This window comes from Mycosarcoma maydis, chromosome 3, assembly GCF_000328475.2.
Source record: "Mycosarcoma maydis chromosome 3, whole genome shotgun sequence".
Lineage (NCBI taxonomy): Eukaryota > Fungi > Basidiomycota > Ustilaginomycetes > Ustilaginales > Mycosarcoma > Mycosarcoma maydis.
The window spans coordinates 942566-964345 of NC_026480.1; the positions used below are offsets into that span (position 1 = coordinate 942566).

Sequence of the window (21780 nt, forward strand, 5' to 3'; positions counted from 1 at the left end):
TTTGAGCCAATCTGGGGTGGGATCCTTCAGTCGAGATCTGCCCAACGAAGCGACGCAACAACGACCCAACTGCCGCGATCGCTGATATCTCCCATCTCCTCTTCCGCCGACTGTTCCTCAGCGTTGTCGGTAAAGATTTCCGATTTGTAATCAGTTTTGCACGGCACTGATGCACTGGACCAAGCACGTTGCGAGCCGTCAATGTTGCGCTCCCATATACCACCAAAATGTTTCTCTTGCCAATCTGGAATGATGGATGCCTTCCTCTCTTCGTCCAACGACTTGTCCATTTCGTTGGCAGCCTGAGCAAGCTGTACGAAGAAGCGCCGGACTGCAGGTCGACCCGTGTGGAATCCGGCGACGAGCACGCATCTGGCATCTCGATCGCGTTTGAGAAGTCTTCGTATAGAGTGGATCAACAGAGGGTGTGACGATGACACCCAAAGAACGTCGGCGGCTAAAATTAGATCGTAGCCTTGAGCCAAACTCAGACTGGACGCAGAAGACGAGGCGTGTAAGACGTGCAACTCTTCGTTCTCGTTCCCCCATCCCATACCCAGAACTTGTACTCGTTCACGTGCTTCGACATAGTATGGATGCAGTTCCCGTTTCTTTCCTCTACTCGATCGCACGAGAGCCAGATCCAAGTTGCATTCGAGATTGTGAATCACATCGGGATCTGGATAGTCGGTGATGACTGTTTTTTTGGCACCCATCACGCAGGCAACCAAGCCCGGCAAACCCGTCCCCGCCCCTAGCTCCACTACTGTCTTAGAACGTACATCGACAAAATTTCCCTCCGCCTGTTTGGCCCGCGCTACCTCCGGGGCCAAGCAGCCTGAGCTGTGCTCCGCAATGAGATCCGCAAGGTACAATCCCGCATCCCACTGATAATGTGCAAACAGCTTAGTATTTGTGCCGCTGTTGTGTGCGATCTTGTATCTCAGCGTGGTCGTGCGACCTGACGACGATACGTAGCGCGGTGGAAGGTTACGGTGCGAGTACTTGCAGGTGTCTCCAGGGTCGCCATGAGCGGGTTGGTTGTGAGAAAACAGGGTGAAGAGCGAGTCCTCGAACAAGGATGTCGGCGAATGTGGTCGTTCGGTTGCCTCGTCAGCGTCCGAGAACGATGTGCTTGACGATGCTACCGAGCTAGCGTCATTGCAAAGATCTCGACGAGCCATCAAGGAAACTTGGAAGTTATATATATGCGCTGGGTGGAAACGAGCCGGTTTGAGAAGAAAAGAAATTTCGTTGTTGTTGACTAAGTCACCCCTTTTTCGGCTCTTCAGAACAGACACACACGCCGCTCAGGCCAAGTCATGCTGCACGTCGTATCTCAAAAATTTGTGCAGTTGCCTCCACTTTGTTACAGGCGCCGCAAGGTGACACGAGTCGGCCGGGAATAACAGGATTGTCCACGGGCCAGAAAGAACTATGGTAGATGAGCTGGCTCTCATCCACTAGCGCAGGGGCACCGAGCACGCCTTTTCGCACTTACCATGGATGAGCTGGACCTCGTCCACTCTATTATTCTTTTATCTTACTGTTTACTCGCCTAGGCGAAACTATCTACTACATTACGTTTGTTCGACCAGTGCAGCAATCCAATACATTGCTACCATACACGCTCGTGCCCCTAGGCCTGTGGATCAGCGTTATCGAACGTCAGAACCTACACTGACACTGACACTGACACTGACACTGACACTGCAGCACCTACACTGCAGACGGAACTTGAACCGTTGTAGTGAAACCTCTACCACCACTAGACATCGTATAACTTAGCAGAACACCGTCGTTAAGAACGCTCACGAGGTGCGCTGCACCCTACTCGGAACCGAGCTACGCTGCGTCACCGCTGAGTGGGGCGTTCAACGCATCCCGGCCGATACCGCGTCCTGCCTCGGATTTCCCAACTTATTGCGTCAATCCGTACAAGCCGTGGTCTCCAGGCACAGGATCGTGACACACTTCTTTATCTGCTATCACCCTTTCCTCTGACAAGAGGTGTGCCATGCCGTTACCAAATCTGCGACGCATCTTTAGCTCTTCTCGCACCGATGATCAGGAGCGTGCAGTGTCAAGACAAGCATTCTTTCGATTTTGCAGCTTCCTCACATCCTGCGCCGTCATTGCCTTACTAAGCAGTCCCAAACGTAGACGAGCTATCGGTCTCTGAGTCTTGCTGACATGGCGTCCTAGTGGGCAGCCTCGGCATAGTTGCAAGGCTTTTGCACGATGCTCAGCCGCATCATCACTGGCAAACTGCAAGCCCGACTCAACAACACTCAGCTGGCAAAGCAAGCAAGCTAGCCCAACGCTCCCCAGACAATCGGGATCAACTAGCCCACTTTTGGCAGCAACACTCCCAACACCATTCAGCACAGTTGCATTGATTGCGAATCCTGATCAGAGCACGTTCCTTTTTCGAGAGAACACATGGCCTACAACGGCCAACAGTATCCGGAGTTCAGGCTTGCCCGTTCTGCGCGCGACAAGCTCTACTGGCTTTAAAAAGCCCACCGAGACTCTGTGTGGCACAAGTAGTGCTTACACCATCGGCATGTACATAAGCATGCCAACGTAGCACCCACTGTATTTTCTCAAAATGTTAGAATGGTGACAGTCACGAGTCGTGAGAGTGGATTCTGGACAAGCTGACGAGCGTTGTTGTTGAGCGTGAATTGCGCAACTGCATCACGTATATGTATGTGGAGGGTGTGAAGATGTTTTGGTAAGATTTGTCATTCGAGCCTCTCATACAGAAGCAAGGGTAGAAGGGTCGTTGGTCACTGGCGGAATGATCGTTCTCCCATTCCGACCTCACTGTACAACGCTTTTGTGTTTCACGTTCCCTTTCCGCGTGACAAAAGGCACACAGATGCCTCGACCTGGCCTGAGGAATCTAGCCTGGCCCGGTCCGCGTCGCTTGGCTTTCGCCCCGAATCCACCGCTGCCACTTGCACAGCGTCTCAGAACACACCCAGCTATGGTCGGCAAATCAGCCCGAGCACTAACAGCAACCAAATCGTTTTCAACCTCGGATGTTCAGTCTAGCAGCAACAAAGTACCGGTCTCGGCGCTCAAACCAAAAACGTGCCTGACGTGCGGGCGGATGATCACTCCACGCGCCAAGTGGGCGAAAGACTGGGATGGCATCAAGTATTGTTCAGATCGATGTCGAAGTACGAGACCTGGCAAGGTAGTCGCCACTTTCCGAGCCAGTGCGTACAGCATGCAGGTCTTGACCCAGTACCCAGGAGCTGAATGTCATGCAGGCGTCGTAAGAGTGGACATAGAGACGTTTGTCGAAGGAGCTCTGTTGGTTGTAGCGAAACAACCCGGCGGAGGGCTGTTGGAGGATGCCCAGAATCGGATCAGAGACCTGTTGGTAAGCGCCCCAATACCAACAGGCGCAGATGATCAGACTCGTACTAGGAGCAACACGGACGATGATCAGGATGCGCAACCCACGCTTGCTGGAAACGACAACGGCTCGCATCTCGATATATTATGGCAAGCGCTCGACAGTCCTCCTGGCTTTCGAGAACGCATTCGAAGAGCAGCAAGACGTCTGTCTCTCGGAATAACGCACGAGTCGGCTCTACATCAGACATACGTCACAACTACCCAAGCTGGATCGATCGAGCTACTTCAGAGCGGCAAAACGTTGCGTACGGTCCAAGATTTGTCGTTCGCAAAAGGTGTTATACATTTGGAAATAAAGAAACGTCGACCGAATCAAAGCCAAATTCCAGACCAGGATCGCGAATGAAATTAGATCTGCGGAAACTTTACTTGCGCTCGGCAATCCTCTTGGTCGACTTTCCAGGTTCCTCAAGGAAGCCCACCTCCCAACCCATCTCATCCATGGTCCAACCCAACACTGTCCCAGTCTCCTTGTTGACGACAAAGTAGTTGAGCCTCGTCGAGCGCGTAGGATCCTGTGAGATAACATCGACTTGCTTCATCTCTTCATCAGTGAGCTTGATAAGGGTGATATTCTGCTTCATGCGCTTTTCGTTAGTTGACTTAGGAGCCACCGACGTTCCACGTTGGACGGCCCAACTGAGAGCCACAGTAGCAGCAGTTACATCGTGTTTCTTGGCGATTTCGTTGAGATCCTTATCTTCGTGAATCGAAGCATTATACTGTCCAAGCGGGCTGTACGCGGTAACGTGGATGCTCTTGTGCTTGCAGTATTTGACGAGTTCGTGCTCGGGCAGGTACGGGTGTGCTTCAATCTGGTTGACTGCTGGCGTCACTTTGCTCGTCTTGGCAAGAATCTCGAGATTTTTGATGCTGAAGTTGCTTACACCGATGGCTTTAACTTTACCCTTGTGCGAGTTGAGGAAGACATCCTCCATTTTTGCCCACGTTTCGTTAAATGTAGGGCCAAGATGCTTCTGATGCTCTAGGCCGAATGACTCTCCGGTTCCAAATCCTCCGTCGTCCTTGGTGAATCCTTGAGGCCAGTGCAGCAGCCAAAGATCAATGTAGTCGATTCCCAGCTCGTTGAGCGAATTTTCCAACTCTTGGACGACATCGTGGACTCCACCGGGTCGAAGTTTGGTGGTGACAAAGATTTCCGAGCGAGCAACGCCAGATTGACGAACTGCCTGACCCACCTCGGCCTCATTTCGGTATCCGGTGGCCGTGTCGAGGTGACGATAACCAACTTTGATAGCCCTGACCAGAGCATCCACAAGCTCGTTGTCGCGGCCCGGACCTGGCTGACCTTGCCAACAACCCATGCCCACAGAGGGGAGCTTAGCGCCGGTGTTAAGGGTGAAACTCGGAATGTTTGCTGCCATTTTCCATGGATGTTCGTAAAAGATGTATGGGGATTACGAATGTAGGGAGGGACGTGGGCAAGCTCCTTGATGTACACACGCCAAACCGGCGTCGAACATTTGTCCGGCCCGCACACGAATGCTGAGTAAACCAGGCAATATTCGTGATTTGCGTTAACTTCCATGACTCGGTGTTCTTCTTTCAATCACGAATTGTGAATCGTGAATGGAAAACTCCACTTTGTGTTTTCATGACGTCCGTGCGTCTCGGCCATTTCAAATTCATTGCCGAACAAATTACAGGCCGCTTCCGCTCCACCTCCACCGTTGCTCTCGACTTTGAAGCCTAGCCTATTCCCGTCGGCCTGGCATCTTGCCGCTCCGCGGAGCAATATGCTCGTCTGTTGGCTGTCCCTTCCACCATCGCACCCGACCTCGCACGAGTCACAAAGGTGCGGCCGAACCACGAGTCTGGATCCCTCCATCACTGGCTGAACCACTGGCCCGAGCTGTGTCAATGTGGAATCACTAGCCGAGGTGGCAAGCCTCCACCACACTTGCTCGTATCCCGCACGCTGTCCGGGAAGACAAAGGACGATGCTATTAATCACCACATCCACCTTCCGTAGCTTGGGTCAAACCCTCTAACGGGTCTACAGCGACGATTTCCTTAAGGAAGGACTCGCGGCTTACGCGTACTTCGCTCACTCTGGCACTAAGACATGGAAGTTTACTCAGACCCTTGGATATAGCTCTACGGCTAGCGCGCTGAACTGCTTGCCATCCGTAAAGTCCTTGATTACGGTTTCGCCAATGCGGGCTCTATTATCTTTCGAGACAATTGCGCTTCAGTCATTCGGATCGGTTCTGGGCACAGTGGTGACCCCGACATCCTCCACCATAAAACAGCGTCTTGGTTCAAGCACAGTGCAGAAAGCATTCGAGCCGCCGTCACTATGACGAGTGTAGCCGTTTCGGAAGAAATACGATCAATAGTAATATTTCGAGGCATATTGGTTAGACACATGCTTACCAGGCAGTCAACGTTTGCTCAGCAATCCATTTGCTACCCTTGGGCAGTGTCTCGAAGCCATGAACCGAGCCAGGCTCGACGCAAACATACTTTTTCCAATCGCCATCCTCCAGATCTTTGATCAACTTGTTGCCTTCGTCTGCGCAGTTCCACACCACGGTATCCTTGAGCTGCTTGGATCTGGTCACTTCGACACCTTTACCCATCCTTCCCAGTGGATCTTGGAGCAAACTGGCGTTGTACACCAACTTGACATCTCGTGGCTTTTCGCCAGCCGGGATGGTCTTGTGTTTGCCAACGTGGACGCGATCGATTGGCTGTGCGTCAAGCGTAAAGTTGTCCGTGTTGAGCTGGACCTCTTCTCCGCCGAGTACCTTGTCAATGTAGAACATGCCGTTGAGACCCTGAACGGAAGCTTTGGTGGAGTCGGGCACGAGGAAGTAGTTGTGAAGAAGTGCGTGGAAGGGCATGTCTCCTTCGCCGTCGACATAGTTGACCTTGAGCTCGCACTTGAGCTGGTGTGGGAGCAATGTCACAGTGTACTGAAGTACCGTTTCAAAAGGCCACACGGCCTTGATGTCGGGCTTGTCATTGGTGCGCAGTTCCAACGTCACACTCGCCTTGTCCTCCTGGTCGACGCTTGCGACGTGCGTAGAGAGGGCCCAGTCGTGATCGCGCGCAAATCCGTGCTTGTTAAGCTTTGTGATGAGCTCAGGCACATCATCATGATCCTTGGGCGATCCAAATACGGGAAAAACAAGAGGGATGCCGCCTCGAACAGCAGCGCTTCCATCGAGGGCTGCTTTGGAAGAGAGAAAGAGGCGCTCGCTGCCACCTGCTACCTTCCACGAGGTGACCGTAGCGCCGAAGAAAAGCACCTCAGCAGAAGCCTGAGATTTGGGAAGCTCGAGCTTCACGGCCTTGTTATTGTTGATCAGCGTGACCGGCATTGTGTGGTTGATGATGAAGATGGGCTGATGGTAGCTGAGTCCAAGCTCGATCAACAAGGAGATAAGATCTAGCTCGGAATTTAGATCTGTCCGACAACCGCGTCTTCATACTGCATAATCACATTCAAGATCAGGTTCTTCCTACATGATCGGGCGAACTTGGCTGACCGATTGATCATCAATCAACCGAGCCTCCACAGACCCGATCTTTTTTAAAAATCGTGAATTAATCACGAAATGTTGGTGAATTTGACTCGGTGTTCAGCTAGCGGTGTTCAGCGAGCATCCAACTCTTGACTCTTCGCGAAACCCACGCGCTTGCCAATTTTGGAAATGAATAATCAATTGAAAAATAAGGAGGCAACTTCATCACGAATCTTGAATCGTGAATCTTGAATGCAGTGAGCCCCTGAGTTTTGGATATCCTCGAGGCAAAACTTGACAGCTAACTTAACCCGAAGGAGCGTGTACCGTCCGTGAGAAGTTAGAACCTGTTTTTCAACCGGAGCAACTCACGACTATGCCGTCAGCTATCGGCTGCGCATGGCATTGGATGAACTCATAACTGGCCGGGATGATCGTACAGCGACAAAACGTAGACCTCAACGAAACAGGTGGATTTTGCGATATTGAAACAGGGAACCGATGCAGCGTAGATCGGTCATCACCGCCGCTTGTGCAGATGATATGCAGGATACATGCACAACAACAGATCCCTGCGTCAGCAGGCGTACCTGCCTGTTTGGGCCAGTGAGCAGTCTATGATGGTGACGCTATCCCTCCTTCAGGTTCAAGATCGGAGTTCATCTTGGATTCTCTGTCATTAGCGCACTGCGCACCTCTCTACCCCCATCCAATTTTCGAGTGCAGCAGACAACAGCCAGTGAGGAAGCTGAAGCTATGCAAGGCACTTTGAGTTAGTTAGAGCTTGAGATGTCGGATATCTACCCACCGATGACATACCTATTGGCCTTGTCCTTAAACTGCCCAGACCCCTGAGTGTGTACCTCTTTCTACTCAACAACCACCTGTCCATCTTTTGTCTCCAACTTGTTCGTACTTGCACCCACCATCTCAACTCTCTTCTAACCTCCTTCATTCCATAAGGGTCCCACAGCATGCCTTCCCGAATAGCCTCATCATCGACTTGCATGTCGACCCCGCCACCGAAGAAGAAAAAAGGGGGCTTCTTTGGTTGTTTTTCGAAAAGCGCCCTCGATTCGCTGCCTCGTAACGCGCGTGGCGATGCCGCCGCCATCATTCGCCTTCAAGCCCAAGACGTCTTTCAGCATAACGCCGTTGCTTCGGACTCGTCAGCCGCAACAGCGGCAGTCACTCCGCTCACTGAAGAAAAGGGTCTTTTAAAGCTTGCCGAGCTAAAAAACGCAGATCCACATCTCCCTTCACCAGCATCGCCCATCACACCACTGTATGCACAGGAAGTGCTACATGGTGATAGCGACCAACCGACAGATTTTGGGCAACAACACAACCAAGACAAAACAAACGAGAACGAGAACGAGAATGAAGAAGCACGCGACATTGTGCCTGATGACGTCCCACTGTCGGGACCAGCACAAACCAACACGCCTGGCGCGATCAGGAGTCTTAGCGTCACAAGCAAGACTGGCCGTATCAGGCGCTCTCTCAGCCTCAAACGGAGCGGCAGCACCACTAGCGCTAATCTGATTGCACGTGCGCCACCGGTGAGCTCTGCCGATTTTGCTGATCTACCCGCTTTGTCGAGCTCTGCGTCTGATCTGACAGAGAGAGGCGATGTAACACAGGGGGATATGCTTTCGATCCGGAAAGCGAGGGGACGACACGAGACGGGGAATGAAAGCCTGTTCTTCGATGCAAGCGAGGATCTAGCTTTTGATAATGTCCCCATACCACCTCCTTTGTTTCCCGTATCGGTGCGGTCAGAAGAAGATCCTAGCACACCACTCAAGAAGCGCACGTTGGCATTGTCGATGCCCGAATCGCACAGGATGCGAGCGGTGGAAGCGGCACTGGAAGGATCCACCGATTCCGTACGTTACCAGCCTGGTCCTAGGGCCAGCACTCCGAGGTTGGAATCTCCTTCACCCAGTAAAACTGCGTATACAGCCGAGCTCCAAGACCAGTGGCGCGAGAGAAGCCAAGACACTGTGACTGAGCTTGCTTCTGCAACCACGGCATCTCGAGGATTTTGGGATGCAGTACCGGAACTTGATAAATCACTCGGGCCTGGACGGACAATTCCGTTTCAGTATGTGACAAACATTGCACGACCTGTATCGATCGCCTCTCTTCGCTCGCTGGCTTGCCCCAACACTCCTCCACGAACGTCTTCACGACCCACCTCGCCCGATGGAGCGTACCATGGGCTGCGATCGACCAAGAGCTTCTCTGTATCTGCGCTCAAGAGGCAAGCGACTTTCAACGGCTTCCCACGGACATTCTTCCCTCCCTCAACCCTCAAACACGTGCCAAGCACTGCCAGTCAGCAGCAACAGTCACGCAGAAAACCCGCTCCAGAAGTCACACCGTCGTTGATCATCCAGCACCGTGCCCGCCCTGAACAGCATCTGCTTGACAAGGACGATGTGAAAGAACAGGACGACGCGGAACGCCAACTTACCAGTCATGCTGGTCATGCTGGTCATGCTGCATCGCGTTCTCACACGTGTCCGAACTGCGGTGTGGTAGAGGAAACGCGCGATTTTGCGGCTTTCGTCAGCAAAGGCAAAGCATCTCGTCGAACGTCTGCAAAGCAGCAGACAATCAACAAGGCTCCGCAGACCGCAGCGACCGGCTCACTGCGCAAAAGCAAGTCGGCATTGCTCAAGCAAGACACGCTCGGTGAAAATACGTTGAAAAGATGGGGCCTAGCTGAGGCGTTCAAGTCAGCTCAGGCGCAAGAGCAAGAGCAACAGCTACAGCAGCAAGTGCAAGCACAAAAACCAACCAAGAAAATGGTCCCCGGTCCAGCCGGCGGATACATCACCGATACCGCTAACGTGCGATGGTGCAGCGCTTTGGACGAGATCAAGAAGGCCTTGGCTCTAGACGAGCCAGCTACCCAAGCTGAGCTCGACAAACAGAACGAGCAAGAGGCCAGCCTCCACAAAGAGACCTTGGCAGCGCTTGCGCAGGCGGACGCACTGCTCGCTCGACTCGGTGTTCAGACGTAGACTTACCCTATTCTCACAGAACGATATTAACTAACTATTACAACTTGTTCAAACGCAAGCAATCGCTCAATCGTGAATGATGATCGGATCAAGCGCGCCAGAGGCTCAGAGTGAAATTCGTGCGCGGGTTTCGGTTGAAACCAAAATCGAGCAGCTGCAAGTCATCTACAACAAAGCTGTATTGAAGCACACAGGGTGAACGCGAAGAGGAGGATCACGAATAAACAAATACAAAGTCAACAGCTACCACCTTAAAGGTAGAGCACGAGTGAGTTTTTGGCCAAGACAACTAAGCACGATATCCTTAACGAGCGGTACCGGTAACGTGTTCGACCTCGTCCTGTGCGGCAACAGGACCTTGACGAGGAACCTCAACAGGCGAAAAAGACGGGCTTCCTGTAGAGTGTTTCTCATTCGCCGAGCTAGTAGAAGCTCTTGCCTCGACGTCATCGTTGGCGCCATACATGGCGCTCCTCTCGTTCTCCAGTTGCTCCTGACGCTCTTGTGCCAGCCTCTGGGTCTCCCTCCTACCTTCGAGGTAGAACTCGATCTCATCGTCGGTCATCTGCCAGAACTTCAGGTTGCCGCTCAACAGCTTTCGCATCCAAGGAGGTACGATGGCCATGAAACCAGTGGTGTCGTCGTTGGCCGAGACCATGCGCGCACCCCAGGGCTCCTTCATGGTATCCCATCCATCGGGGACCAATTGTCCGCGGGAGAGCTTGAGGATGATCCACGGGATGCCGTTCAGAGCAATATAGCAGCAGATACCGGCGATAAGACCGTAGGCGATATTGAAGAAGAGAGGGATGCCGACGATGGTGACAAAGGCGGGGATGGCATCACCAACGTACGACCAGTTGACCTGAGCCGTGTTGGAAGCCATCATGGATCCAACAATGACCAGGGTAGAACCGGTCGCCCACGAAGGGAACGAGGCGAAAATGGGAGCAAAGAAGAGTGAGAGGAAGAACATGAAACCAGTGACCAGACCCGTGATTCCAGTTCGACCACCTTCAGCGATACCGGATGCCGACTCGACGAAAGCCGTGTTGGGCGAGCAACCGACGAGCGAGCCGATCGAGATAGCGACAGCATCCGAGAGGTAGGCAGCCGAGGAACCTTCAAAGTCACCGGTGCGGGCGTCCATGAGACCGGCGTGGCTGGCCATGGCGTACAGAGTACCGGTGGTGTCGAGCAGATCAATGTAGAGGAACGAGATGAGAGCGTACCACACCTTGCCGTTGCTGTAACCGGACCAGTCGATGTTCTTGGGACCAAGCATGCCGAGACCGTTCCAGTTAGCGACCTTCTTGAAGTAGTTGAAAGCATCGTCGCCCATAGGAGTGTGAGGGAAGAGAGTGACAGCGGTGTTTCGAGGCCACGAAACGATCGAGACGAGAAGAATGCCAATGAGGAAAGCACCTTTGACACGGTAAAGAAGCATGAGGGCAGTAAAGACACCACCGAGCATGACGCCGAGCCAGACGGTTGGAGCTTGAAGTTTGTGGCTGACACAGAAGCCCGTCTCGGGGTCCTCGTACTTAGCAGGGCAACCGGCGAGACCGATGAGATCAGAAGTATTGCCACCAATAACACCGAGACCGTTGGGGCCGAGACCGATGAAGGCGAGGAAGATACCGATACCGGCACCGGTGCTCAACTTGATGCTGTGGGGCAGCAGACGGGCAAGCCACTGTCGGATACCAAAGAGCGAAAGCAGGAAGAAGATCCAACCTTCGAGCCAAACAGCCGAGAGAGCCTGACTATAAGGGATGATACCAGTACCCGCTACACCAACGATAGTGAAGGCAAAGTAGGCGTTGACACCGAGACCAGGGGCGAGACCAAGAGGCATGTTGGCAAAGAGAGCCATGAGCACCGTGCCGACACACGCCGAAACGGCGGTCGAGAAGACGTAGTCGCGGTTGAGCACGGACACACACTGCTGGTACGCGGCATCGTTAGCACAGACTGGGTCGGCAGCGGTGTTGGCGCACTCGCAAGGACCGCCGGACGAGCTGAGAATACTCGCGTTAACCGAGAGAATGTAGGCCATGGCAGCAAAGGTGACGAGACCGGCACGAATCTCGGTGAGGAAGCGCGAGCCGGGTCGCGAAAGGGGATGCCCGGAACCATCGAGTCGGAAGTAGTAACCAACGGGGGAGGTGGCCACCGCCCTGTTGATGCTGTTGATGAATCGGTCCATTGCAATTGTATGTCTATGCCTCAGAGGTAAATGTTCTATCCTGCAGCAAGAGGAGGTGGTGATGACGGCACAGATAGTTTCGCCCAAACAAATCGGAGGAGGTGGCGTATCGAGGCCTGACAGTCAGTCAAGTCTCGAGTCTAGGGAGGGGATGGGCCCGAAAGGGAGGGAGAGGCGAGGTGGAGAGGAGCAGGTCAGTCGAGGGGAAAGATGAGGAGGAAGGATGCAAAACAGGTTGAGGTTAAGTAAAAAAAAATGCGGAGGGTTATTCGGGTGTGGCAAGGGGGCTTAGGGAAGAGGGTCGTGGCGAGCTTCTCATTCGTTGTTTGGACTGAACTGTAGGGATATCAAGGGGCAACCAATCAGACGGTGTCGCGGAAAGAATTGTTAACGTTAGTAGCAGATCTGGTTTCCGGTTCTTGACCACATGCTTCCGAACGATGTGCACACCTGCTGCCGATGAGCCAAGTAGAGGTGCAGAAAGAGAGAGAGAGGGATAAATGGGTGCCGTAAGGCTGGTAAGAAGGTCCCAGTCCTGGGCACAAACGCCAGTGTCCGTCGCGACAACAGCGTGAGAGGTGCATGGCTACCCAAATTGTGAATTGACTGGAATACGCCAACTTATCTATGATTTAAATTAACAACAGAGATAAAACAACGGCCAACGGCTAAATCCGTGACGTGGCTATCTCTCCTCTGTCCCTGCGTCAACATGTACCTGAGACTTTGAGCGTGGAGTGGGCTTTTGAAAGCTTTGCAGATGTCCGAGCTTCGATCAGAGTTAACTAAGCAAGCTTTGAGTCGACTTCACCAGAGCTTCGTTGTCCAATTTGAGGGTACTGGTGGAACGAGTCGTGCCGGAATGAAACACCAAAAAAAAAAATTGACCGTCGCACAGACAGAGTTGGTGCATAGGCAACAATCGTGAATTTGTGCGAGTCCTGAAAAATTGAAAAGGTTTTTCAGGTTTGGATTTTCCATTTCGACAAGCTCTATAGCCTTTGGCAGCGGAGCCAAGGTTCGTCTGTCAAACAGCGCTCCGATCCTACTCTGCCCGTTTGCGTGCGATCGGAGCGCAACCTCCATCTTGCAGCACAAGCTTGGTGACCCATGGCAAAGTTAAGCTCGATCCGGCAAGCGCGGCGAAAAGCATGTCACAGGGACACATTGGTGCTGGCTTCGAACGCATACAAGCTGCAAAAACCTTCCCTTGCACCTCGGTTGCCGTTAGCTTCTGCATGTGGTTGGAGGGTTGAGGCACAGCGATTTTCGATGCAGTGCTCAACAGCCTTCTCTGCCCACGACTAAAGTCGAAGCCCCCGACGGAGCGTTCAAGATAAGCGAACGGCGTGTAAGCTCTCGAACTCACGATTCGGCTGCCTCTTTTCGGAAGGAGCAGAATTGAGCGCATTTTGAATTTTCACGACAGCAAATCGTGAGTCATGAGTCGGGAATCGTGAATCGTAAATCGTGAATCGAGCTCAAACAACGGGCATGTGAGCCGAGTTGCCACCTTGACCAAAAAACATTCACGAATCGAAATGTCTTTGACTCTTCGGCCAGAAACAGCTATAATTCGGCACAAACACCATCGCCATGTCTCGTCTTTGATACCGAATCACATACATCTTGCCGGCTGATCATCTTTGGCAGCGACCGAGACGGAGTTTGACGACAACGATAAGGCTGTTCCAAGGCGCATAAATCAACTTGATCTCCAACCAATGACGAAAGCATGTCGACATCTACGAGGTTTGGTGGCCAATGACAAGACGCTGATTCTGGCTTGCGTGGGCGTCTCGGCGATCTCCGAGATTTTATCTCTTCGATGCTTTGCATCCTAGTCACTGATTCTTTGAAGCAGCTCCTTCCCCATTTTTGGGCTGTCTACGCTCACACCCCTTTCAGCAGTCTAGAACAACAGTCTGATGCCAAAGCAGCTTGCTTCCCGTGGTGTAAATTAGAACACCGCATAAGGGTATAGATAAGGAAGCCCAGCTGCTTATCACCCACCTGTTACCCCGCACTCACGAATCGAGACCGTTCCCTTTCCCCTCCACTCCCCTTTGGTTCGCTTTGTCTGGGTTTGAGCTTGTAACAATACGTCGGTCCACTCTGTAAGCGAAGCTGTCAGATAAGCTCGTATAGAATCATGGTAAGGACATCATTATGCCTGCAACCGCGACATGGAATCGGTTCAAGTCCCGCGTGCTGTGACCAGGACCGTGCCATTCGTGATTGTCGCTCGGACTTGGCCGAAATGATTAAGAAGGTCTCCCTACCATTCACATTGCCAAAAATCGATACGTTCATCCTTCGACCGATGAATTGTATCGATATCATATCGTGAATTTCGTACTCTACATGCACTAGACAAAACAGGACAAAAGCAGACGCTAGCCATCATTGACAGCAATCACACACATTTCTGCTCGGCAGCCAGCGCCCAGAATTCGCCGCGCTGCTTGAGAAGCTCCCCGGGGCTGCCCAACTCGATGGCACGACCAGCCGACATGCAGATAATCTGGTCAAAGTCAATGACCGTTGCGATCCTGTGAGCAACAGCAATGACGGTAGTGTTCGCGAAGTGCTTGGCCAGCACGCTCTGAACCGCCGCATCGGTGTCCACATCCATCGCACTCGTCGCTTCGTCCAGTACTAAGATGCTACGCTTTCGGAGCAAGGCTCGTGCCAGCGAGAGCAACTGTTTTTGACCCGAGCTGATGAACGATTCACCCGTGAGTAGCATCTCGTCCAACTTGTTCTCCTGCTTTTTGACAAATTCGCCCAAGTGACACTTATGAAGTGCATCCCACAGCTCAGCTTCCGTGCAAATGCCTTCTGGATCCAAGTTTTCGCGAATCGTAGCCGCTAACACCAAAGGGTTCTGGGGAACGATGGTCATCTGTGAGCGAAGCTGGCGCGCTGGGATGGTAGATATACTCTGACCATCGATTCGAATCGTGCCCGATCGCATCTCGATCATGCGAAAGAGCGCAAGCAGCGTCGTACTTTTTCCACTCCCCGATCGTCCTACCAGCCCGAGGCGCTTGCCGGCAGCCAGGTTGAAGCTGAGCTCCTTGACTGCAGGCTCGAGCTCGGCAGAGTAGGACACAGTGACGCGGTCGAACTCGATGTCGCCTTGGATTGCAGCTGGCTCGATGGTAGCATTGTCGTCTTGCTTGTTTTTCTGGCTCGTAAATACGGCGGCATCCGCTTCAGGCTCGAGTTCGCTAAATTCGCGCACGCGCTCCAATGCCACACCAGCAATCTCTACCTCAGTGTAGCTGATCACAGTGTGATTCAGCAATTCACCGATTTGAGTCGCTTGCACTAACGCAACACCGAGCAGACCAGCCTGCGACGAGTGGCGCATCGCTACCACAATCAGTACTAGAACCACATTGATGATGGTGGTCAGCATCAGCAGCCACGTCTGTAGCCAACGTCGTACCGCAAACAAGTGGTAGTAAGGCGTTTGCGACAGATCCAGAGATCGAGTGTTGAGCTCCAGCAGAGATGCTTCGCGCTTGAGCCCTCGCACCGTCGCCAGGCCTGATGGAGAGGATGTTTCAGAGAAGAGCGAGTAGAGCGGGCTCTTGCATGACATCTCTAGTCTCCTCAGCTGGCGACTTGAAGGGATGTAGAGGCGCTGCAAAGCCCACGAAAGAGCAATCAATCCCACTGCTAGCACAGACAAGTAAGGCGCTGGTATCACCATGGTGACCAGTGCGCCAACCACTGAAAATGTGATGTACGCCGCGTTTACGAGAGCCTGTGTGAAGGTCTGATCAATGTTGAACAGATCTTGCGAGAAGCGATTGATGATCTGGCCTGGGCTCCACTTGCTGAAGAACGACAAAGGTGCTGAAAGCACCCCCTTGAGCTGAGCAGCATGAAGCCTGTTGCCTGCCGACTCTGCGCAGCTGGTTTGAAACATCCAAAAACCCACAGCCAGGAAGATAGGGTTCAGTGGAATCAGACAAGCATAGCCTGCCAGCCAACCACCCCAGTCCCGGAAGCGATGTCTTTGTTGAGCTTCGGCCCATGCTTGCAGGTAGTATGACGGCGCCAAGGAAGCTCCAGAACCGGCAACACATAATACAACAAAGATGCTGACCTTTCCGAGACCCGCGGCTTTGAACCAATTGGCGTATACTCTCCATCCAACCGCGCCTGTCATGACGGTTTCGGTCTTTTCCGGAACGGCGTTCTTGACCGGCTTGTTTCTCGTCTGGTCGGTCAAAGGCGTTGCCCGCTGAGAGTCGAGGCTTGCACGCGAGATCGCATCTTTGCCCTTCATCGAGAGCTCCTCATAACGACCCTGCTCGGCAATCTTGCCTCCGTCGATTCGGACGATCAGCTGCGCGTGATGGAGAAGGTGAACAGCGTTGGTGGCCATGACAACTGTCTTGCCTTGCAAAACACCAGAGGGGCCCATCAGAGATCGCCACATGTGCGCAGCCGTCTCTGCATCGAGGGCGCTGGTGATGTCATCGAAAAGGAAAACCTCAGCATCACTGTAGACGGCTCGAGCTACCGCAACGCGCTGTCGCTGACCGCCGCTAAGCGCGCTCGCCGGAGTAGCATCACCCCCTTGTAAGCCGTCAATATCTTCAGTGAGAGCGCAGGTACGGAGTGCAGTGACGTACCGCTCTTCATCGTACTCGCCTGTGGCAAAGATGATATTTTCGCGAATCGATCTGTTCTCTTGCAGCCACACATCTTGACTGACATAGGCAACACGATCGGCGAGAAGAGGTAGCTGTTGTGTGCCCTTGATCAGATCCGACTCGCCGAGAATCGCCTGTAACAACGTCGATTTGCCCTGGCCCAATCGACCACAGATCATGGTGAGGGCGCCAGCCGGGATCTTGAGATTGACGTTTGCAAGCACTACCTCTTGTGACCAACCCAAATCGGCATTGACAAACGTAGCAGCATGCCCATGTGTGGTAGCCCCGGTGCTGGCATGAGCGGCCTGACTGGCGAGACCCTGATCGACGGCGTCTTGGATGTCAGGCTTATCTTGGCCGTTGAGGAACGCTTCGATGCGGATCATGCTTGCCCGAGCTTGTAAGAGGAAGCTATACTGTTGTCCAATGTTAAGCAGGGGAGATTGCAAAATACCGAAAATGGTAAGAGTAGTGAAGACTGTGTTGAGGTCGAACCGATTGGAGCCGCTCAGTTTGTCGACCATGATGAGCGTCACGAATGTTGACAGGCCCAAGAGCTCACCAGTGCAGTTTGTAAAGACGACCACGCCTGTGAGTTGTTTCATCAGGCCGCTACGCCTGACCAGCTCCTCGGCACGGAGTTTTTGGACCTTGGCAGCCAGCAAGTCCTCATACGCGGAGAATTTGACGCCTCGAATGTCGGAACAGATACTGGATGTGAGGTTGACACGCTTGTCTGTCAGTTCACTCCAGGCGCCCTGCTTTGTCCCAAGACCACGACTGGCGAGCGGAGTGAGCAGAAGGCAGCTGAAGACCGAGACCATTGAAGCCAAGAAGACGAGACCGAGCTGGGTGTAGAGCATGTAGACTCCGATAGCGATGGTGATAACACCGCTCCAGAGATCGTGAACAACAGTGATGGCCTTGACGACACGCTCGCTATCGACACTCATGAGGTTGGCAGCTTTGCCACCGCCACTAGTTCGTGCGGTCCGAATATGCAAGTTCAAGCCTTTGCGATAGATGGATTCGACATAGGCGCCCCTGATTTTGCACATGAGCTGCGAACTGGCATGCCAATATTGCCCAGTGGCGAACGTTTGACCGAGGTAGACAAAGGCGTAGGCGCCCACAAGACCCCAGCCATATGCTACCGGCTGGGTGGCGGCACTTTCGCCTTTCGCGGCGTCAGAGTAGGACTGGACGAAAGCAAGCGTGGTGGAAACCAGCAGAGGCTGTGCAAGCTCTGCAGCGGTGAGCAAGAGCTTCCAAGGGACAGGAAGGAGAGCAGCGAGAGGAAAAGCGCGAAGCGTGGCCCACAACAGACCACGGTTGGCATTTGCTTTTGGGAACGACCTGCCGTTGTAAAGCAGCGCATGTTCAGGGGACAGTACTGAGCGAGTTTTTTGTTTCGAAGTATGTTTTTCCAGAGGATACGCCTCAATGGCGGAGCGCGAGGTACTGTGTTTGAGGTCCAGGCTAGCGCTTTCACTAGGCTCTTCAGAAACGGTACGGCCATGTGCCAAATCGAATGGGACGTTGGACCAGCTAGCAATAAAGCTTTTAGCGAGAGAGCGACCATAAAATTCTGGTTTGAGCGAGTCGAGATCGTCCATCTCAAGCGGTTTGTGGAAGCCATTCCACAGAAGAGGAAAGACCCAGATGAACAAGAGGCGCGAGAAAAAGCTTGCACGTGACTCGTGCGTCGAGTTGAGGTCGATGTCGCGAATACCCTTTGCGTTCTCGACGGTGAGCATCAAAGCCTTACAGGCAAATGTCGTGATGTATACGGGAAAGAAAGAAGAGTGATGTATGGCTGGAATCGCGTTGAAGGTGCGAATGCGACAGGCATCGAAGAGCAAGGTCAGGAGGAGCCAGAGAGGGAGCACCATGTTACCACCGCGTGTCTTTCTTCGTTCAGCAACCGAAAGCGGGATGGCAAGCAGCGCCACAATAAAAGGCAGCACCACACTGGACATTCCCGTGCTGTCGCCCAACGCATGGCGCAGCGGTTGCGACGTAGGCACAGATAGTATGGCGATGAGCACAAGGCTGAGGAGAGAATTGGAGACATAGAAGAATGTGCCGAAGAGACTGATGGCATCTGGATGAGGAGTACATGATACTAAAAGGGATAAACGGGGCTGTGCCGTAGAGGTGAGGATGCCGGGCTTGTTGCAAACATGCACTAGTCTAGCGGCGATGAGCAAGATGGCGATGCTGGAAGGCAGGACGACAAGGATGAGGTTGGAAAAGGTGACAGTGAAGTCGAAAAAGCGACAGTCGGAGACTGGAGTGAAGACGGCGTCATTGCATACAGCCACCATGTTCCACAGCAAGGGCTTGAGATGCCTTATCTCTCGTGAAGGGTGGAGATGGTGTAACTGCGACGCGACGAAGATGTTTGTTGGAAATGAATGATGTCGAGGAGAAAAGACGGAGCAAAGATGGGGAGGAGATAGGGGGAAGTGAGATGGAAAGCTAGCTTTCGGGGATCAGCTTTTGAGCGCCTCTTGCAAGGTGGAAGGTGGCCGAGGTGCAAACCAAAGCTGAGTCGTATCGACACTCGTGAATGGACCATCGTGAATGTGTGCGAGCGTGTGCGGAGAAGAGGGGGACCTGAACGAGACAGGTTGTGCCTAGCAGCAGTCATGTAGTGTTATCTGCAACACCGAATCCGCTCCAACGGAAAGTAACACTTTTTACATACCGCTCGTGGCCGCACGAGCGAGGAAATGTGCAGTAAAGCTCGCTCAGCGATCCGTCAACGCCGACGGCAATCGTGAATCACAATCGTGAATCCTGAAAAAGAAGCACAGCAGCCTCTATGGTGGTCGCGTGCGCTCGACAATAAAAAAAGCCGACATGAGGCCAAGATACACGATAACTTGACGTACTGTATGTCGCTGTGCCTAGATGAGGCGCACGTCTCCGTCGTCCTTGAAAGAGCTCGGTAGAAGAGCCTTGCTATGGCACGGCCAACACGAGTTTAGTAGTTACGCGTATCATTCGTGATTGAGCAAACCCTTGTGTGACAGCTCTCTCTGAATTTACGACTCACGACTGGATTTCATTCGTGATTCATATTTATCAACATTCACGATTATTATCATTCACGATTCGTGATTCTGTGAACCGTGGTTCTGGCCCGATATACAGTATTTCTTGGTTGCAGAGTGTGAGCGGAACGATGTCTTCCGCAACTGCGACGTTAATGCATTCCGCCACAAATTGCAAAAGCTGACCTGTTCGACAAGATTCTGTACAGTGGTCGCTTGAACGGAACTGACGCCTTGACTTGCAGCTGCCTGCATTTTCTCGTCCGTTCATGTCCGTGGACCACAACCTCGTCGCCGCGTGTCATGTGCCACCAAGCACACAAAAGAAGCCGCCGTTCCGCAAAAGCTCCACCGCCTTTTCATGTCACATGCAATCTTGACTTTCTTTGCCACGCTCTTCTATCAAGTTCATCACGAATTGATGTAAACACATACGATCAAAGATGGGCAAAGATGAAAGCGAAAGACGAGCATACAAGTAGAACCAGATTAGAATACAGCAAAAAATGTTCGTCGAGGGTGGAATCCAATCCAAGTCAAAAGACTCAGTGATAGCCGTAGCCTAAGCTCGGCAGCTGGGGTGGGTGACCACTGCCACGTCCTGCGCTCAGCTGGTGATTGATGGTACTGTACGGGTCCACCGGGTAGCCACCGGGTGCACCCAAGCCGTACGCATTGTAATCATACGATGGTCTGCTGTATCCTGGAGCTGCAGCCCGCACATCAGCGAACGGATCGGGATTGTAGGGAGAATCCATACCGTACTTGGCTTGGATGTCTGCCAATGGGTCGCCTCCTCGTCGGTCGTAGGAAGTCATTTGTGGCGCTTCCCTGCCCCCGTACGCCGCTGGCTCTACTCCGTACCGCCCATCGCCACCATCGCCGTACCTTGCCGTCTTGTTCGCTTCATCAAAGGTATCTTGTTCGTCAAAGTCATCTACGGGCTCGAAAGCCGAATCGTCTCTCGGGTGCACGAAAGGTGGAATGCGAGGTCCATTCTTGCGTTCCAGCCTCCATTGACGCAGGAAAAGCAACAAAGAAAGGAACCACGCCGCCCAGAGGAACCAACAAAAGGCGGCCTCAGCACGCTTGGTGCGACACCAGCCGCCCAGCTGCTTGACAAATTCGGCACGATCTTTTCCGCCCGCATGAGGATCTTTCGTGGGGTCTTTGCATCCGGAAGAGGTGAAAGCCGAAATGGTCTGTGTCATGGCGAGGATGAGTAGCAGAAAGCCAAAGATGCTGCTGCTGACCAGAGCCACGCGTGTTTCGGAAAGGGCGCGCGTGAAGTTCTTCATGGTTTTGTAGCCTGAGTGTTCGTAGATGATGGGTACAACGAGAAAGATGCTGGATGCTAGCAAGCTGCCTGCCGTAAGGAAGAGCAATAAACCGGTAAGACCAGATGGGCTGTCCACCCACTTTGCCTGGAATGTTGCCATGTACACCGCGATGAGCAGTGCGACAAGAGCGAAGAAGACTTGCGCTGCACGCAGTATCATATTGATTCTTGCTACCCGCTCGTCTTGTGGATGTACTACCGTTGCTTGAGCTGACATGTTGCCGACTCCTTGGCCGTAAACGCCGCCAGGATTCGGCTGGTCTGCACCGTCCGAGCCTAGTTTTCCCCACACTTTCTTCAACGATAAAAAGTCGGGCATAGCGATGAATCTTCAAAAGCCTTCTCTGGGGCAAGTAGAGTGGTTCTGAACGGAAATGGCTCGTCGGATGTCGCTGGATCTCTGGAACCTGTCCTGGCCGTCGTTCTCGTGTGAAATTCCGGTATGGTCTTCACTAACCAGTTACGAAATAAATGTCGAAGCTTTGGTTGCTCTGAAATAGGTCGTATATTGTCGTAAGTAGAGTGATAGTGCGATAGGTATG

At 52.9% G+C, this 21780-nt stretch overlaps 9 protein-coding genes across 9 annotated transcripts; 2 read left to right on the forward strand and 7 right to left on the reverse strand.

Moving 5' to 3' along the window:
- Positions 1 to 26: 26 nt before the first annotated feature.
- UMAG_01752 (uncharacterized protein) lies at positions 27 to 1184 on the reverse strand (the record flags this gene model as incomplete). Its single annotated transcript, XM_011389414.1, has 1 exon — positions 27 to 1184. The coding sequence occupies one exon, from the start codon at positions 1182 to 1184 to the stop codon at positions 27 to 29; it is 1158 nt and encodes a 385-aa protein (XP_011387716.1).
- A 1808-nt stretch (positions 1185 to 2992) lies between these two features.
- UMAG_10869 (uncharacterized protein) lies at positions 2993 to 3778 on the forward strand (the record flags this gene model as incomplete). Its single annotated transcript, XM_011389698.1, has 1 exon — positions 2993 to 3778. One exon carries the CDS (start codon positions 2993 to 2995, stop codon positions 3776 to 3778), a length of 786 nt encoding a protein of 261 aa, XP_011388000.1.
- Positions 3779 to 3797: 19 nt separating this feature from the next.
- UMAG_01753 (putative glycerol 2-dehydrogenase (NADP(+))) lies at positions 3798 to 4817 on the reverse strand (the record flags this gene model as incomplete). The annotated part of the gene is made up of 1 exon (XM_011389415.1): positions 3798 to 4817. One exon carries the CDS (start codon positions 4815 to 4817, stop codon positions 3798 to 3800), a length of 1020 nt encoding a protein of 339 aa, XP_011387717.1.
- A 1008-nt stretch (positions 4818 to 5825) lies between these two features.
- Positions 5826 to 6779, reverse strand: UMAG_10870 (uncharacterized protein; the record flags this gene model as incomplete). Its single annotated transcript, XM_011389699.1, has 1 exon — positions 5826 to 6779. The coding sequence occupies one exon, from the start codon at positions 6777 to 6779 to the stop codon at positions 5826 to 5828; it is 954 nt and encodes a 317-aa protein (XP_011388001.1).
- Positions 6780 to 7930: 1151 nt separating this feature from the next.
- UMAG_01755 (uncharacterized protein) lies at positions 7931 to 9955 on the forward strand (the record flags this gene model as incomplete). The annotated part of the gene is made up of 1 exon (XM_011389416.1): positions 7931 to 9955. One exon carries the CDS (start codon positions 7931 to 7933, stop codon positions 9953 to 9955), a length of 2025 nt encoding a protein of 674 aa, XP_011387718.1.
- A 304-nt stretch (positions 9956 to 10259) lies between these two features.
- UMAG_01756 (putative Purine Transporter AzgA) lies at positions 10260 to 12164 on the reverse strand (the record flags this gene model as incomplete). The annotated part of the gene is made up of 1 exon (XM_011389417.1): positions 10260 to 12164. One exon carries the CDS (start codon positions 12162 to 12164, stop codon positions 10260 to 10262), a length of 1905 nt encoding a protein of 634 aa, XP_011387719.1.
- A 1045-nt stretch (positions 12165 to 13209) lies between these two features.
- UMAG_01757 (uncharacterized protein) lies at positions 13210 to 13575 on the reverse strand (the record flags this gene model as incomplete). The annotated part of the gene is made up of 1 exon (XM_011389418.1): positions 13210 to 13575. One exon carries the CDS (start codon positions 13573 to 13575, stop codon positions 13210 to 13212), a length of 366 nt encoding a protein of 121 aa, XP_011387720.1.
- Positions 13576 to 14580: 1005 nt separating this feature from the next.
- On the reverse strand, positions 14581 to 19167 carry UMAG_01758 (uncharacterized protein; the record flags this gene model as incomplete). The annotated part of the gene is made up of 1 exon (XM_011389419.1): positions 14581 to 19167. The coding sequence occupies one exon, from the start codon at positions 19165 to 19167 to the stop codon at positions 14581 to 14583; it is 4587 nt and encodes a 1528-aa protein (XP_011387721.1).
- A 1277-nt stretch (positions 19168 to 20444) lies between these two features.
- UMAG_01759 (uncharacterized protein) lies at positions 20445 to 21557 on the reverse strand (the record flags this gene model as incomplete). The annotated part of the gene is made up of 1 exon (XM_011389420.1): positions 20445 to 21557. The coding sequence occupies one exon, from the start codon at positions 21555 to 21557 to the stop codon at positions 20445 to 20447; it is 1113 nt and encodes a 370-aa protein (XP_011387722.1).
- Positions 21558 to 21780: the final 223 nt, after the last annotated feature.